Genomic DNA, 17,986 nt, shown 5'->3' with positions numbered 1-17,986 from the left:
AAAAAAGAGGTTTTAGAAAATATAACGCGAGGATAGAACCTTAAAAACTATTAAAACCAAAATCCGACAAGGAAATTATTAAAAAAAATCGCGAAACCCAATTTTTCTGACTTCGAAATTTGTATGGTCCAGTAATATTGATCTAGGAACCAATATATACAATGGAAATACCAATAAGGGGGACAGATTCAAAGATATGAACAGTTTTAAAGCAATAGTAATAAAAAACATTGCATGAAGTTGGGAGAAAGCATCATTATTCGTTAAATCCTATTGTCTTTTGAAAAACTGTGGTTGCTGGTGGCGAATGCGCATTCTATAATTTATCTCCGATTAACACCATCAGTTGCGAATAAAATGCAGTAGGGAATAAACGGGTAGATCAATTTATTTTCGAAATATGATGTATTTCTATTGCCAGAAAACCGTCCATATCTTTGAATCTGACCTCCTTATTGCTATTTTCATAGTATATTTTGGTTCCTAGATCAGTAATAATGAACCATAAAGATTTCGAAGTTAGAAAAATGGGATTTCGCCATATTTTTTTAAATAAATTGGTTGCCGGATTTTGGTTTTAATAGTTTTTAAGGTCCTGTCCTCGCGATATATTTTGTAAAACCTCCTTTTTATTATTTTTAACATATTTGGGATGTTCTGAAGCCGCAACGACGCGATATTTAATACTATGATGTTGAGATTAGGACGAGAAATTACCAAATATTAAATGAAATATTGCTGGAGAATGTATTGAACGTAAATGTGAGAAAATACTCGCGAAAAAATGCCACGGTTTATTGGAATCGTTGCCAAATCACTTATAGTATGCCGTTACCCGCAATGGTAACTATAAGAAGACCAAACGTGTTCTATGTAACAATTTTTTCTAAAATAATAATAAAAAGCAAAATACTTTTTTGTGATAATCATTTTTGGGTTGTTATAGATTTCGGCCGATATCTTCGAGACCAATAGGCCTATCGCCATGATTCTTGCAGAAATACGATCTAAATATGTCCACAAACATATTCCATCACACATAATTCATTTTACGTCTTTAGTATGCTGGCTTTAGACGTATATATTGGATTTTTTTCAAATTTTTATTGAGGCAAAATACTTATTACACTCACTGTATGTATATAAATGACATTTGTTAATAAAAATAATTAATAACAAAAGTGCATGGAGATAATGAAAATCGATAGAACTGCAACAGGTATAATCTGGGTTTGTTTTCTGAATAAGAGGAAATTTATCGCCAATAAAATTAAAAACCGAAGTACTATGACAGTCAGTTAGAATTAGAAATTAGAATTATTAGAAAATATTATTTGTTTGACTTAAAATGCATGACAATAAAAGTTGATCTGAATGTGCATCTTTCTCGACCTTACTTAATTTATTTATTTTAAAATTTATTTATCTTAAAGGTCATTAATATGTATCTGCTAACAAAAAATACATAGCCTGAGATAAATTACATGCTAAACATAAATAAATATTATTAACAAATTTTGCTTTCATAAAAATAGAATGAAGCCATAAAAATAAATACACTGGTGGCAAAAACTAAAGCAACTAAAATTGCAAGTGTTGGCTTTTCAATTTAAAATCGGATACTTTATTCACTTAAAAAAAAAAACACAAAAACATTATTGCAAAATTCATTATGAAATAAATATTAGTCTTGATTTAGATTAGGCGAGTTTACTTGCGGCAATTCTTGTCGTTCTATTTTGAACTTGCTTCATGCGTCTATACAAGGCAATTCGGTTTCCAATATATTTTTCTATTTGTTGTTTTTTCACATTTAAATATATATAAAATGTCAACAAATACGAAATACACAAAACGAATTGCCAGAAATTGTCTCAATTTTTGCTTGGACAAAACTAAGCAACTCTACAGTAACATTTTATTTATTTTTACCATTATAATTACTATGTTTTGTTTTCTACACCTATTTCGATTCCTATCAACATTCAATTAAAATTGAATTTATATCATCTTTGTGAAGCACATTTCGACGCCTCCGAACCATAGTATGCTAAGTCGATCAGGGGGGTTACTCTGTATTGCGATGCGTGAGAAAAATTGTAACGCATCGCGTAATTGGTATTCTCTAATTCGTTTTCGTATCACCTTTCGCATCTACTTTACGCAAATGTGGCATCACCGCACTCTGTAATACGAAACGCATGTCAAACTCGTTCGTTAAGCGCAAATATCTTGCGTTAACAAAATAGCAAACGCAAAGGAAGCGAAACATATAAGTAAGCCCAATTAAAGGTTTTATTTATATATAAATTGTAAATTATTTTAAGTAAAAGGCAAAAAAGTCACAGTGGCAGACTCAGCAACGTCAGTTCCTAACTTCAGTAGATTTTATGGGGCAACACAGTGATTTGGCAAAGGGACAGTTGCAGAGTTCAAATTCGAAACAACGCGCCAACAATTTGTGGAAAAACTGTCTGATGGCATCAGTTCAAATTGACCTCCTGTAAAAGATGTCGATGGTTGGAAAAAGTAATTTATTATATTTTTATATAATATGTGAAACTATGTGTGCATATTTACAGGTTGGTGTTGATAACCACCTTGTCCAAGCAATTTCAAAGCAGCGGCCTCTTTTATTGGAGTTGGAATTGTTGCGGATCTATTTGGAAAGACGAGCGTTTAATAAATACATAAACAAATCTTTATTGAGACGAACATTTTGTATAAATCTATAAAAATTAAATATTTGAAAACGTTTGTCACATAATTCGAACTTCTATTTTAATACCCGTGGTCACTTAGGGAGATTATATTTGATCGATCTCATAAAATTCTTTTTTTGTTTTTAATTCGTTCATATTTTTGTTTCAAAAAATACTCGTACCACACAAAAAATATGTTTTTATTTAAAATTTTTTGACGTTTCCTTTTGTCATTCTTCGTTGTTGTTTACTTTGTGGCGACAGTGTTGCCCTATTTTCGATTTAGTTTGCGAATGCGTTTGCGCGAGCGTTACAGAGTACCAAATTGTACTTTTAACGCATTTAGCTTTCGCATCGCACTTGCTTTTCCAACGCAATACAGAGTAACCCCCCAGATTTTTCTGAAATTTTTTCCAGAGGTAGGTATTTTTACCCTAAGTATGGGAATATATTTCTTTCTTGGGGGACGTACCCGGTTATTTGACCCGGAAGTTCGGGTACGGGTACCCGGTTCTACGGATCCGATTAATACAAAATGGGTATCATTTTAAAGGTTATAAAAATACCTTACCTTAATGAGTGGTAATATGATAGGGTTATCTCAAACCGTTTTGGAGATACAGCCAAACTGGATTTTGGACCCCTATTTTTTTGAAAAACTCCCTAAAAGTCGAACTTGGATCCATTATAGTCCCTCTCCAAACCTGACTCAAATGATCGACCCTTTCCAAAATGGTGTGATATGTGCCTGTATCTGCTGTGGATCAAAAGATATGGGCCTTAGAACCCTACAAAAACAAGAAAATTCTGTCGCGTAGCCGGTGTTGGTACCTGTCCATAGGAGAAAGTCTTAAATCCCCGGCCGAAGGCCGGCTACCCAGAAAACTATTCCCATTTAAAAAAATGGTATATATATATATATATATACGTATTAAAACTAAAAGCATATTTATTAAAAATAAAAATATATTCTCAAATTTCTAATTATATTTCCGTTTCCCCGGACTCCACCAAAAAAATTTTCCTCTCTTCCTCAGCTTTTGGATTTGTGGGGTCATACAACTTCCCCGCGTATTTTAAGAATTGTAGGAACCTATCCTTTTTGCACATGTTGCACCAACTTATAAAAATAAACTTCTGAAGATAGCCGTTAAAAATAATTTTTTGCGCCTGTACTCAGGTAAGGACGCCTTCAAGTGACGCCACAGGCTTTCTATTGTACTTGTGTGTTGACCTGTTACAGGGTCAACAAAGTTGGCGGAATGGTTCACTTTAAAGTGGGTGAAACCCTCGTCCGTCAGTGTGTCAGACGCCTAAAATAAAAAAAAATAATTAAATTTATATCTTATATAGAATTTATAATAAATGCTTACCCTCCAGAAATAAATAATGATTGTCCCAGGACGAATATACCTTATTTTGAGGGGTAGAAGGGTCTCCCGCGACCGATCTTCAACAGGGACTATAAAACATTTATTAGATCCCTGCTCTACCCCTTCAAACACCCACTGTCCTTCAACCCAATGCCCTCGGTTATATTTCCTCCTTCCGATCTTCGATTCGTCAATTTCCACTATTTTACCTGGTCCTCCTAAAATTATGCGATCTTGAATGAGATGTACACGACAACTTCTCTACAAAAATTGTTCCAATCGGTTCCCGATTGCAATCCACTTATATTTGTTTCCTGCATTATGTAGGACACAGGTAAATTGAGGCACCACATATAAGAGATTGTCAAAATCTGCAAGACTGATAGGTGGGAACCATCAAAAAAGTTCCTTTCCGAATGTGGCTCACCCTGCACGTCCCGACTCTTTTGTGGCCCTTACCGCCAAACCCAGCCATCCACTGTTGTTGAACTTTTTGCCATTCTTAAAGAATGGCTCCTGTCACATTTTAATTTCCCCTCTTTGGGGATAATGTCCCACTCAATTATTTTGTTTAACGCATTTTCGGGTACCGGACCCGAAAAATCGCGGTTAAATAAGTCGTACAAATCAAACGCATTCATATTGCTTGTTTCTTCTTAATTCTTTGTTTACATCGCCTTTCTTATAACGGTATATATATTTATACTTTATGCTTATACATATTAAACTTAAAGGATGCAAATATATTTACACTAGAAGGCTGTTGTACAACAAATAGAACGATTAGAACTTTTTTCGTTGAACTTATTACTCATATCTTTGCATTTGCATATAGACATTCATGTTAATACTAAACATGAATTTTACATAGTCGGTTTGCAGGGTTCTAAGACCAATATCTTTTGATCCACAATAGATACAGCCACATGCCGTACCATTTTGGAAAGAGCAAATTGTGAGTCAGGATTTGAGAGGGACCATAATAGAACAAAGTTCGACTTTTAGGGAGATTTTCAAAAAAATAGGGGTCCAAAATCCAAATCTCCAAAACGGTTTGAGATAACCCCATCATATCACCACTCATTGGAAAGGTATTTTTAAAACCTTTAAAATGATTTGCATTAATCGGATCCGTAAAACCGGGTACGCCCCCCAAGAAAAAAAAAAACATTCCCATATTTATGGTCAAAATACTTACCTCTGGAAAAAAATTTCAAAAAAATCGGGTCGTTTTTACTAAACTAGAGTTGTTCCATACTTTATAGGTTCGGAAATGATTGCTTCGATGACTTACAAACGGGAAAACAAAATGAATATACACCCCATACCATGGTGGAGGGTATAAAAAATATGTCATGAAAACATATATTTTACCTTCACTTTACAGATATTTCTCATTATGTTAAACATTTAAAGCCACGTTCGATGGACCTGTCATTGGAAACCCTATTAAACCTAATTTCATTACATAAAAATATCGTTTACACAGCCCACATGAGCCAACATGAGAGTCTACTCCAAAAATTATGATAATCGAAATTCAAAATTATTTGAAAACATTTAGCATGCTAGAAAAAAACCATGTGATAATTTTGTCTCGTTTTGTTAATAACGTCAGATTCCGACAAATTTGATTTATAGCATTGGAATCTATTATTGCAAATTTAATGGTTTAAATATTTACAACACAACATAAAATTGATACACTTCCAATCACAAGATCCGAAACACATCTCAAAGCAACATGGTACAAATACCGGCTGGCACTCTTGTTATTGTTGCAACTGTCACTTCCATTACAATGTAAACAAATACACAACACGTTGCACCCAAAATTAAACAAAAAAACACAATCACTGTAATTTCTTTTTTTAAATTATTACAACATTGTTGTTGTATTCTTTAATGAAGAATGTATATTTTTTACAAAAAAAATATCTGCTTTACTAAGGTGCTATTTGTTGTTGTTGACATTTTTATGATGGTTATAAATCTGCATTTTAAAAACAAATGCAGTTCCCAGGTTGAAATACAAACTAATTAAAATACACCTTAGTTATCCAAACACTCTCCGCTCCAACGGGCAAACATCGTCTGTCTGTCCGTCTTCACATTCCATACAAAGCAACAACTATAGAATAATTTTGCAAAGCTGGCGCTGGGAGGTCAGTCAGTCAAGCAAATTTACTTGACTTCCTTAACTTGCAAACCTGGGGGAAGGGATTGCTTGATTTTCTCGGCCTTCTCTTTGTCTTGGACGACCAAGGTGTACAAGAAACGGGAGCAACGGATCTTGAATTTGGTGTTGCTGGGGTTCTTCTTTATTTTGACGGCACGAGCATCGGCACGACGGGCCTTGTTCAGGAAATCCTTAACTTCTTTGATTTCGCGGGGCATCTGTAAAATATCGAGGTGAAGAGCAGCATGTTAGTCATGTAGCGACATTTTGGTCGGTATTCCATTCAAAAAAACTTACATTGCAAAATTATTTTTGTAAAAAATACGAGAAAACCAACCAATATTGATGTTTTCCACGTTTCGAAAGAAAGAGAAAAGGAAACACGAAGTTGGTTGTAGTTAATTTTTATGGCATTGCCATAACAAAAAAATTATAATTTCGAAAATAAGCGATTAGTGGCGTCGTGAAGAAGTAACGTATCACCATCAACACATAATGGTAAAAATGCATATATTTTTGTAAAGATAGATTTTTGTTATATAATATATTTTATATATGTATGTTAACCTAATACTATTGCGTTTTGTAGGAAAGTGAGATGTAAGGAACAAGTTGATAAAGGAAGGTAAGTTAAATTTAGTTATATTTATTTAAGTTTAATATATAATGTATCTCAGGCTTTGTATATTTGTCAGCAGATACGTATTAATGGCCTTTAGGCTTTGTATCATAAATAAATTTGAAATAAAAAATAAATTAAAAAAGCCAACTATGTAATAGCTGGCTATGCAGTAGTCTTAAAAAGTTCTTAATTTGTATTAATATTTACCCCTGACAGACGAGAGTTTCTGCATTTATGAAACAATTTTTTGTTTCAAAACTATTGTTTGTCTGTGTGGAAGGAAGAAGAAGGCATTTGTTTTCAATATTTTTTGGTATTGCGTCTTTATGAAATTGATACATTGCAGAAAGGAAGAAAATCAGCTATAACGATAGTAAAACAGCTCCCAATTTGAATAATTGTTGAATTTTCCTTTATTTATAAATTTGATTTTCATAAACGTAAACAAGTTTGACAACAATGTCTTGATTTAGATTTTTACTTGAATAAGAGAGGGGCAAGGGGAATTGTTGAATTTTCCTTTTATTTATAAATTTGATTAAAATTTTTTTTTTTTTTTGAAACTGATAAACAAGTTCAAAAGAGAACAAGTTTGACAACAATCAATTTATTTTCTTCAGCATTGCCATTTGAAATTGCTTAACTCAGTATAAATTCAGTTTGATTTTGTAATATTTTACCAAAAACGCGAAAAATTAATGGAATTTGATGTTTTTTTTTTCAAAATCCTATTAGGAATATGATTTACATTACATATTGATTTATTTACAAATCACACATTTCATCTTACCAATGTTGTAAAATTCATCTTTAAACAAATGGATTTTAGAACTTTTTTTCAATATTTTTCAAAACATAACATACAGTCACACATTTTGTAAGCGATTCATGGTACAATTATAAAAGGTAACAGCAAATCCCAGCTGATTTGATTCCAACGTAATACTAGTGTCAATATGAATTTGACAAATTATGTTTTTAAAATTGTTCTTTATTAAATGTGCTTCTGTATTCAATTTACTCAGTCTGCCTGCTGGGAAAGTTTGAGGAAGCAAATCACTATTCCCAGCATTTTCATATGTGTTACACATATATATGGCAATGGCGCAATTATAGGAAAGATGTGGAATAGATAGAAATATAAATTTGATAGATTTTCATTCATGTTTTTCAATTTTTATTTTGAGGATTCGAAAATATTTCATTTTCAAAATAAAAATAATTTGATGATAATTTGTTTGTTTGTTTACATTTTTCCGTCAAATGAGTTGACCGTTTTACCTTCTATTATTTATTTTATTTATTCGATTCCTTTGCAATTTAAGCCAATTTACAATTCATGAGGCCAATTTAAAGTTATTTACAAAGATTCCACCTTATTTCATAGCTACTCAGTATAGAATTATGTATGCCAATTACCTTATATATATAAAAAAAATAAAAAATATTTTAATTTGTACTAGACTCAAATATGATAATATATTAAATCATTACTACTAAATTAAGTCGCTACTTATACATAACAATCATTGTTTATTTATACAAATTTATTTAAAAAAATTTATTATACCATGTAAGCGATTTTGGCAAATATAAAAAAACATAGTCTGTTCCAGTACTTTTTTAATAGGAAAGCTAGTAAAAAGGAAACATTTCAAAATTGCTCTCAGAGTACAAAATAATTTTAAAAGTTCGGGAACGCAAATCTAGTAAATATGGCAAAATTAGTTGGCAATACTTCAAAATCAGCATAACAGCCAATCAGAAGTTGGTATTCCTGTTTAATGGTGCAATTCATGGCACAATGAATAGATTGTCCATTTAGCGCAGCTGATGTCTTGATTAACTGTCAAAGTGGGTAATTTCTACTTGAATTCGATGTGAAATGTTGCCAACCATGTGAAATATTATAAGAAAAAAATTGACAAAAACAAAGGTTTTTCTTTTGATACATCAACTTATTATTGCATCATGATACAAGAGAGAAAATGCACCTCTACCTTATAGGCAATAATGTCAGAATAAATGAAAACAAATTTGACATATTTTTAACATTTTACCAAAAACTTGAAAAATGAATGGAATGTCAGGTTTTCTTTTCAAAATCGAGTTGGGGATATGATTTACATGTTGTTTCATTCACAAATCATACATTCCTTCTTAGAAATGTTGCAAAATTCATCTTCAAACAAACCGATTTTCGAATATATTTTCCAAAACAGTTCACACAAAGTCACACATTTTGTATATGACTTTGGCATAAGAAGCCACAGTATGACAAAATTGTAATTTATAAGTTGCTATGGCCTACCTTGAATAATTGTACCATGATTTACATTTCCTAAGCTCCAACGTTTCCTTTTGTCATTCTTCGCTTTGTTGTTGCCCCACGTTTTTATAATAGCAGTGATTACTATTGTTTCACAGGCTTCCTGCAATTTGCTAAACATTTAATTTGAATTGCAAATTCCGTAGTCTCTAAGTTAAGTTTGATTAAACATCAGTTTTGGAAATATCGTTCTACTCATTATAATACACATTTATAGTTAAATTATTGATATATCGTATATGAAATGAGTGCTTTTGTATCGCAGATTATTATTTCAAACGCGATAATCCAACACAAATAGTCTAAATCTTATAAAATAATGTACACTTTATTGTAAAAAAAAAACAATATTTACATATTTCAAGAAAAAATTAACAAAATTACTTAAATATTCTTAAATTATAGACAATAATACGACCAAAAAAGTCTGTACTTGAACTAAATACAAATTTTACTCTCTTCACATTGCTTTGAGGTTCTTTAAGTTGAAAGCTTTGTACCGCATTAATATCCTCGGCATAGAATGGTTGTTCATATGCTACTCCATTATTATATTTTTAACATTTTACCAAAAACTTGAAAAATGAATGGAATGTCAGGTTTTCTTTTCAAAATCGAGTTGGGGATATGACTTACATGTTGTTTCATTCACAGATCATAAATTTCGTCTTAAAAATGTTGCAAAATTCATCTTCAAACAAACCGATTTTCGAATATATTTTCCAAAACAGTTCACACAAAGTCACACATTTTGTATGTGACTTTGGCATAAGAAGCCACAGTATGACAAAATTGTAATTTATAAGTTGCTATGGTCTACCTTGAATAATTGTACCATGATTTACATTTCCTAATTCCAAACGTTTTTATAATAGCAGTGATTACTATTGTTTCACAGGCTTCCTGCAATTTGCTAAACATGTAATTTGAATTGCAATTTCCGTAGTCTCTAAGTTAAGTTTGATTAAACATCAGTTTTGGAAATATCGTTCTACTCATTATAATACACATTAATAGTTAAATTATTGATATATCGTATATGAAATGAGTTCTTTTGTATCGCAGACTTTTATTTCAAATGCGATAATCCAACACAAATAGTCTAAAACTTATAAAATAATGTACACTTTATTGTAAAAAAAAACAATATTTACATATTTCAAGAAAAAATTAACAAAATTACTTAAATATTCTTAAATTATAGACAATAATACGACCGAAAAAGTCTGTACTTGAACTAAATACAAATTTTACTCTCTTCACATTGCTTTGAGGTTCTTTAAGTTCAAAGCTTTGTACCGCATTAATATCCTCGGCATAGAATGGTTGTTCATATGCTACTCCATTATCCGCACCGTGAATCTCTACCTTAGCATCTTTTGCAGCAAAACCACCTTGAAATTGAAATGCAAACGATGATATTGTTTGCAACTCCTCAAATTCTATGTGTATATATTGGGGGGTACCCTATAAATAATGGTATAATGAATTAATTAATAGTATATATAATTAAACATAAATAAAGTAAACTCAACTTCATTTGAACTCCATGCTGTATCATCTTGTTCGTCGTACAGATATTGTTTGCCGTGTTGTTTTGTGTCTTTATTTAAAACTGAGCTGACACTAAAACAAAAAAACAATTACATTTTGAATATAAACAATAATCGGAAATTAGAATAACATACCTGCATTTAAACTTTTGTGTAGTCAATATGTTTTCCATGATGGTTGTGGTTAATCCGCAGCTCTTCCATGAACTTAATCACTAAAATGAACCTATGTGGACAAGCATCGACATGCCGGTCAATCAGCTGTTGTTTGCGGGGTTTTACACTGTTGGTGATTGGGATTGGTGTTGTGAGTTTTTCTCTCTCTCTCTCATTGGAAAATTGATAGTAATTAGAGTTGCGCTATTTTTAATTTTGTAACAAGCGTACTTTTTGTTCACAAAAGGTACGAATTGACATAAACGTACCAAAACAGGCAAAAGGAAACGAGATAGACACATGGTTCCTTTTTAGAATATGCATAGAATCACTTTCTGAGTTGATTTAGTTCTAGAATGATGAGTGTAAAATTTCCTGAAAATCGGTTCAGATTAAGATATAGCTTCTATATCTGACCAAATGAAAAATTTAATATCGGTTGCAGAATGGCATGTTTATGGATCCAATTTCATTTTACTGATCCTCTAAAAATGCTACGTCTGTTAGGATTCATCTGTTGAATATACCCAAAGTGGTGAAGGGTATCATATAGTCGTCCCTGTCCGACTACTTTCCTTACTGGTTTAATTTTTCGTTGAGTGACGCGCACATTTTTGACGTCTGTGCCCTAATGTGCGGAGAGAGAAAAACGCAAAAAAGTAGACGAACAACATCCAGTAAAAAGATTGTATTGACACAGCTGATTAAAACAACAAACAAGTTGGCATAAACAAAAAAGCAGCATTTTATTAAAAAAATAAAAAAATGGAAAGTTTATGTTGTTTAAAATACTTGCATTTTCTTCATCTTGGGTTTTATGATACAAAATCAAAATAAAATTCACAAATCAACTAACTAGCCTGAGGACAATTTTGTTGCTTGTTTACAAAACAGCTGATGGTGCAAAAGCTGATGGTACAAAAAAAAATTCTTTCCTTGTAAAAATTTGCAAATACTCAGTAACGCAACTGCCAAATCTGCTCACTCAATTCACTCTCTTTTAATTTTTGGGTAAACCAACAACATTTTGTAATAATTTGTACAAATTATTGAGTAAACCTATTTTTTTATGAATGAGTAACCGAACCTAATATAAGTTAACAGCAAGTGTTTTACAAACAATGATACAACAACCACATGGAAATTTGTTGTTTTATATAATACTAGTGTGAACGTCATTTAATCAAAAATGTAAACACAGAATAGATATTATAAAAAAAATATTTATTTAAAAAAAAAAACAAATATATTGGATACCTCAAATATGAAAATGCTGGAAATTGCGAGTTATTCCATTAAGAAAGATTTGCTTTTTCAAATTTCCCAGCAGGCAGATTGCGTTCATTGAATAAAGAAAGATTTCGAATTGTGTGTACCCAATTTTTCTGTTGGCTAATTTTTTAAAACATAATTTGTCATACTTATATGGACACGAATATTACGTTGTAGTGGCTTCTTCTGCCACTTTTTTTATCATTTTAATTTACAAATCTAGTCGATTAGGCAGGCGTATCTAAACGCACTTTAACCGTTTAAACATATGCAAATATCAGCTGTTGATTGTTGACGTCGGCCATATGCTTCTCACTTCATTCGTAAACAATAATTTTGCTTTGAGTTCCATTTTTATTACCTTTTTTCTCTCCACCTCTTCGTAGCAGGCGGAACGTTTTTAATTTCGGTCGGTTCTTAATACGAGGCACTCTATATGCTTTCTTATTTTTCACAATATTTTGTGAAAATTTGTTTTGTTGATTAGTTTAAAGAACAATTAATAATGATAAAAGCTATTTTAGTTTTTAATAATCATGGCAAACCGCGCCTCTCAAAATTCTATCAATACTTTGTAAGTGGGATTCATTGATTTATACACTAACAAAAAATTGGTCAAATTTTTGGTTTTGGAAAATTTTTGTCTGTGTTTACAGAATGAGGATATGCAGCAGCAAATCATAAAGGAAACATTCCAATTGGTATCCAAGCGAGATGATAATGTGTGCAATTTTTTGGAAGGTGGCAGGTGTGTATACAATTATATTTTCTGTTTGGGGATGCATTAACTAATTTTATGTGTTTGGCCATTTCAGCCTGATTGGTGGCTCAGATTATAAGCTAATCTATCGCCATTATGCCACGCTGTATTTTGTTTTCTGCGTCGATTCGTCAGAAAGTGAACTGGGAATTTTGGATCTCATTCAGGTGTTTGTAGAAACACTGGACAAATGTTTTGAAAATGTCTGCGAATTGGACTTGATCTTCCACGCTGATGCCGTACATCATATCCTTGCCGAATTGGTTATGGGCGGTATGGTTTTGCAGACAAATATGTCGGATATAATGGCCCGAATCGAAGAACAAAATAAATTGGTGAAGCAAGAAGCTGGTATATCAGCGGCGCCCGCCCGTGCCGTTAGTGCCGTGAAGAGTATGAACATTCCACAGCAAATCAAGGATATTAAACTGCCCGATTTGCCTCAAGCCATTAAAGACTTAAAATTCTGACCAGGGCAAGCCACAAACATCAATAACAGTTCCACATTTGTTGATAGTTTTGTTTTGCAACGTCTCACATCGCCAACATCCAACATTAATCCGACAACAGCACTAAGTTCTCTGGCCGCCTATGCTATGAATCCCAACCACAACAACAATGGTAACAACAGCTGTACAAATAATAATAATTCTTTAAAGTTTGCCAATAAGAATCTTTATACATCTTCAGTAACACAATTTCTCAATCAATCGATCTATGAACCCATTGAAGATGATGACTTTATTAGTTCATTTCCATCGACCGATGCAATTGCTTCGGCCTTCAACTATGACTACTATCAATCACAATCGTCAATGGACCCAGAAAATTGTAATGCCTTTGAGTCGAACAATCGCGGCCATGGGGCAGCCAAAAATTTGGCCGATGTAGCTGAGGCACACGAACAAAGTTTGAAATTGTTTCGTGAATCGTTTGATTTGTCTGCCACCACCACAGCGCCTATAGAACACAACAAAATCGATGTTGAGAATCGTCAAGATTCGAAATCGAAGAAACACCACAAAAAAACAAAAAAGGCCAAATAAACGTTACAACAAGACGGTTTTGTTCTTTAGTTAGTTTTGCATGTATGTAAATATAAAGATTTCTTTTGTTTGTTTGTTTTGGAATTTCTTCAGTCTGTCGGAGCAAATGTGAGTACAGGCATTATCAGCACATAGTATATAATCTCTGCTTATAAAAAATATAAAAAAACATGAACGTCCTTTCTTAAATATATATACTAATTATAACTCCTATTATTAATTCCCATTCTTGAACTGTGTATATTTTTATTCAATAATAAAATTAAGTTTATTATGTTAATGTGTGTTAGGTGTTTCATTCGTTTTTTTTAATATTCAAATTTTAAATTTTATTCAAAAAATAATTTGAGGATAGTAAGGTCGCCCTCAATTCCCCTACTACAGTCCTCAACTTGTCGTTATCCACTCCTATTATTCATGAAAATAGGTGGCGTGCCGATTTGGATAATGGGGTCTGGTTCCATTAATGATGATGACGAAGAATCTCTGCAAAGGAATTAGATATGATCAGAGCAAATTACACCTAGATCGGTCCATAATTGTCGTTTGCCTTTTGATTACAATTTATTATGGACACACAGACCTAGACCAATATTTCGCACTGTTGCAAACTACTGAGGTCACATAAATATAGTTCATAAATCGAGGAATCCCTGACTGGTACACATCTTCAGTCGAAGACGGCCATAGTACCCACAATCAGTAAGCCCAATTTAAAACCATCTCCAATCGAAAGACGGTCACTTTATTTTGGCTTATTAACCTCAACAATCAGCATTCGTACTTGACCGACTATGTCCTCTAAAATCTATTTTTTATACCCCTCACCACACTGTGGAACAGACAAAAGGAAACGAGATAGACACATTATTCCATAGAATCACTTTCTGACTCGATTTATGCATGTCTGTCCGTCCGACTGACTGTCCACGTTAAATTGAATACAAAGTATTTATGATCTGAATTGAATGAAAATTGGTACAGCTCATTTTTTTGGCCCAAGGACGAACCTAATTGAAATTGGGAAAAAACGGTTCAGATTTAGATATAGCTCCCATATATATTTTCGTCAGATATTATGCAAATCCCCCACAAAATTTGGCATAGCATATTGAATTAAGTCTACAATTATGTGTGTTATGTTTCGTGAATATCAGTTCAGATTTAAATATATATTCCATCTATATTTTCGTCCGATTTACTGTAAATGGAGCACGCACCAAAGTCCCTTTATATCTTTCGATTTGCACGAAATGTGGAATAGCGTACTGAATTAAGTCTAGAATGATGTGTGTTAAGTTTCGTGAAAATCGGTTCAGATTTAGATATAGCTCCCATATATATTTTCGTTCGATTTCATGTTAATGGTACAAAAAAATCTCTATTATCATTCGATTTGCACGAAATTTGGCATAGGGTACGGAATTAAGTCTAGAATGATGTGTGCTAAGTTTCGTGAAAATCGGTTCACATTTAGATATTGCTCCCAAATATATTTTCTTCCGATTTTATGTAAATGGTGCATCAAAGTCCCTATATATCTTTCGATTTGCACGAAATTTGGCATATGGTACTGTATTAAGTTTCGTGAAAATCGGTTCAGATTTAGATATAGATCCCATATATATTTTCATCCGATTCTATGTAAATGGTGCGCGGAAGTCCCTATATATCTTTCGATTTACACGACATTTTCTACAGCGTACTGTATCGAGTCTAGAATGATGTGTGCTCAGCATCGTGAAGATTGGTTCAGTTTTAGATATAGCTCCCGTATATATTTTCGTCCGATTTTCTGTACATGGTGCACCAAAGTCCCTTTATATATTTCGATTTGAACGAAATTTAACATAGTGTACTGAGTCGAGTCAAGAAATATGGGTGCCAAGTTTCGTGAAAATCAGTTCTGATTTAGATATAGCTCCCACATATATTTTCGTCCGATTTATGTGAATGGTTCCACCAAGACCCTTATATATGATTCGATTTGCACAAAATTTGTCATAGTTTACCGGATTAAGTCTAAAAATATGTGTGCTAAGTTTCGTGAAATTGTGGACTAAAGACCCAAAGTTCGTTCGATTAACACACAATTTTGTACAATGTATCAGCAAAAATCTTCTATTAGTCGAAATCATTTTTGATTTTCCCTCCACCAACTTGAAAAGTTTTACCATTTTTCCAAGTACGGAAACGTTAGATAATTTCAAAATTTTTCTTTGGAAATTAAAAGAATTTTCTTCTTAACATTCCCCCTTACCACCACCTTGTCATATCTAAAAATAAGAAATTTTTTAAAACCATTTCCAACCACTGAACCATGCCTTATACTTTTAATAAAAAAAAACATTATTCTTTGCTTTGCTTGCTTGCCATCAGCAACACAAAGAAGGCAAACAAGACTAAAGCGGAAAAAATTCAAACCAACCACTCCCCATTTAGATGAAAAATAATAATAAAAAACAGCAACAACAACATCGTTCAACGCCCTAAAAAAATCCAAGAACACACAATGAACCACTCAACGGAACAGAAAAGGTATAGAGGTAGGTGTGGCAAGCAGCGCTGCCGGCCAGAATTCAAACGAAAAACACAAAAAAAAAAAAATAAACCCACCATTCTTCGCTAAATAAAACACATTTAGCAGGAATGTCTGCCTGAGTATATATGTGTGTGTGTTTGTGTGCGAGAGTGTGTTTACTGCTCGATGCAAAGACCCTTTACTGTGGTGGCACAGCTACCATCACCTACCTTACCGTAGATTGTGCACCACATCGAACTCAAAAACCCAATATAATTTGGATTTGTATTTTAATCTACCATGGTATGATGACATGTGAAATGTGTATGTGTGTGCGTAAAACCAGGCCATCACAGCGAACATTCCGGCAGACACGCCAAATGTCCGTTTTACAAATTACAACAACAAGGCGGTGAATATGTTCACTGGGAAGAGGAATATTAAAAAAGGGGCGTAACATGACAAACGGTGGCTACAGACGTTTCGTGAAGTGCTTGGCTAGCATGGCTATGGTATATGGTAGCGAACAAGTTTCTGTAGCTAAAATTTATATAAACAAGAATTATGTATATACAAAAGTTATTTGACTATTATTAATATTTGACGGCAGCAACCACTCCCACTTTCTAGAAGCGTTTCCACGACAGAGGGGTCTACGATCCGAAACGACCCGAGTCTTACTCGGCCAACGTCTGTCACCTCAGCCCATTGTGTAAAAGCAATAGGGCTGCTACAACAACAACAACTTTCTAGAAGAGAAACGAAAACTTCTACACATATAGAAGAATTTCAAAAATCAAAATATGAAGACGTCCTTCAGCTCGTATATAACGTCTCCCTTAGCTCGAATATAAAGGATCGCTTGAGCTCATCTACAACAACTCCTTTCGTCTCGTATACAAACACTCACTTCATCTTGTCCATAAAGTCTCCCTTTAGCTTGTCTATAAACACTCTTCAGCTCGTCTATATAGACGGGAATCTATAAAGAAACCTTTCAGCATCTCAATGGAGACCCCATTCAACACATCTGAAAACTAAAACCTCTATATATTAACCTAAACTATTTTTAATGGAATAACATACATATTTTGTTTTAAACATATATATGCGTATAATAACATAATATTTATTATTGCATTTTAAAATAATACTCTATGAATGCTAATTCACAAACTTAAATAAATATTTCTTATATTAAAAAAAGAAAAATACTAACAATAATTTAAACTAAATAAATATGCAAAAATAATAGTAAACTAAAAAATAGATATTGGAATTTTGCAAAAACCACCTGTACCTGTATAAACATCTACATATATGTATGTATATTATCCAGAATATTGCAATTTCCATTTCCATTTTTTACAAAATTTTGTTTAAAGTCTTAACTTGACTCACTTCTCTCCCACCCTTAATTTCTAAAGAAGAAACAAAAAAACAATACTTTTTCTTTTTGTACAAACATTATCG

At 32.7% G+C, this 17,986-nt stretch overlaps 3 protein-coding genes across 3 annotated transcripts; 1 reads left to right on the top strand and 2 right to left on the bottom strand.

Annotated features, from left to right (window-relative positions):
- Nucleotides 1–6,252: 6,252 nt before the first annotated feature.
- LOC133324442 (large ribosomal subunit protein eL38) lies at nucleotides 6,253–6,690 on the bottom strand. Its single transcript, XM_061533287.1, has 2 exons — nucleotides 6,552–6,690; nucleotides 6,253–6,472 (listed from the first exon to the last, which is right to left on the bottom strand). The coding sequence occupies exon 2, from the start codon at nucleotides 6,470–6,472 to the stop codon at nucleotides 6,260–6,262; it is 213 nt and encodes a 70-aa protein (XP_061389271.1). The 5' UTR covers nucleotides 6,552–6,690; the 3' UTR covers nucleotides 6,253–6,259.
- Nucleotides 6,691–10,384: 3,694 nt separating this feature from the next.
- On the bottom strand, nucleotides 10,385–10,932 carry LOC133324515 (nuclear receptor 2C2-associated protein). The gene is made up of 3 exons (XM_061533353.1): nucleotides 10,894–10,932; nucleotides 10,741–10,831; nucleotides 10,385–10,672 (listed from the first exon to the last, which is right to left on the bottom strand). Exons 1-3 carry the CDS (start codon nucleotides 10,929–10,931, stop codon nucleotides 10,385–10,387), a joined length of 417 nt encoding a protein of 138 aa, XP_061389337.1. The 5' UTR covers nucleotide 10,932.
- A 1,725-nt stretch (nucleotides 10,933–12,657) lies between these two features.
- LOC133324486 (AP-3 complex subunit sigma-1) lies at nucleotides 12,658–13,425 on the top strand. Its single transcript, XM_061533323.1, has 3 exons — nucleotides 12,658–12,760; nucleotides 12,843–12,934; nucleotides 13,002–13,425. Exons 1-3 carry the CDS (start codon nucleotides 12,692–12,694, stop codon nucleotides 13,414–13,416), a joined length of 576 nt encoding a protein of 191 aa, XP_061389307.1. The 5' UTR covers nucleotides 12,658–12,691; the 3' UTR covers nucleotides 13,417–13,425.
- Nucleotides 13,426–17,986: the final 4,561 nt, after the last annotated feature.

The sequence above is a fragment of the Musca vetustissima genome, unplaced genomic scaffold (assembly GCF_032173495.1).
Source record: "Musca vetustissima isolate MV318-11 ecotype Yass unplaced genomic scaffold, APGP_CSIRO_Mvet_v1 utg39278, whole genome shotgun sequence".
Classification (NCBI taxonomy): Eukaryota; Metazoa; Arthropoda; class Insecta; order Diptera; family Muscidae; genus Musca; species Musca vetustissima.
This window is presented reverse-complemented; position numbering and strand designations above follow the sequence as displayed.

Bases quoted from the DNA above. Each gene is read 5' to 3' on its own strand.
- LOC133324442 (XM_061533287.1), bottom strand. From the start codon at position 6,472: ATGCCCCGCGAAATCAAAGAAGTTAAGGATTTCCTGAACAAGGCCCGT.
- LOC133324515 (XM_061533353.1), bottom strand. From the start codon at position 10,931: ATGGAAAACATATTGACTACACAAAAGTTTAAATGCAG. The intron at 10,832-10,893 runs GTATGTTATTCT...TTTTTGTTTTAG, and splicing joins ACACAAAAGTTTAAATGCAG to TGTCAGCTCAGTTTTAAATA. The intron at 10,673-10,740 runs GTTGAGTTTACT...CATTATTTATAG, and splicing joins CAGCATGGAGTTCAAATGAA to GGTACCCCCCAATATATACA.
- LOC133324486 (XM_061533323.1), top strand. From the start codon at position 12,692: ATGATAAAAGCTATTTTAGTTTTTAATAATCATGGCAAACCGCGCCTC. The intron at 12,761-12,842 runs GTAAGTGGGATT...CTGTGTTTACAG, and splicing joins CAAAATTCTATCAATACTTT to AATGAGGATATGCAGCAGCA. The intron at 12,935-13,001 runs GTGTGTATACAA...TGGCCATTTCAG, and splicing joins AATTTTTTGGAAGGTGGCAG to CCTGATTGGTGGCTCAGATT.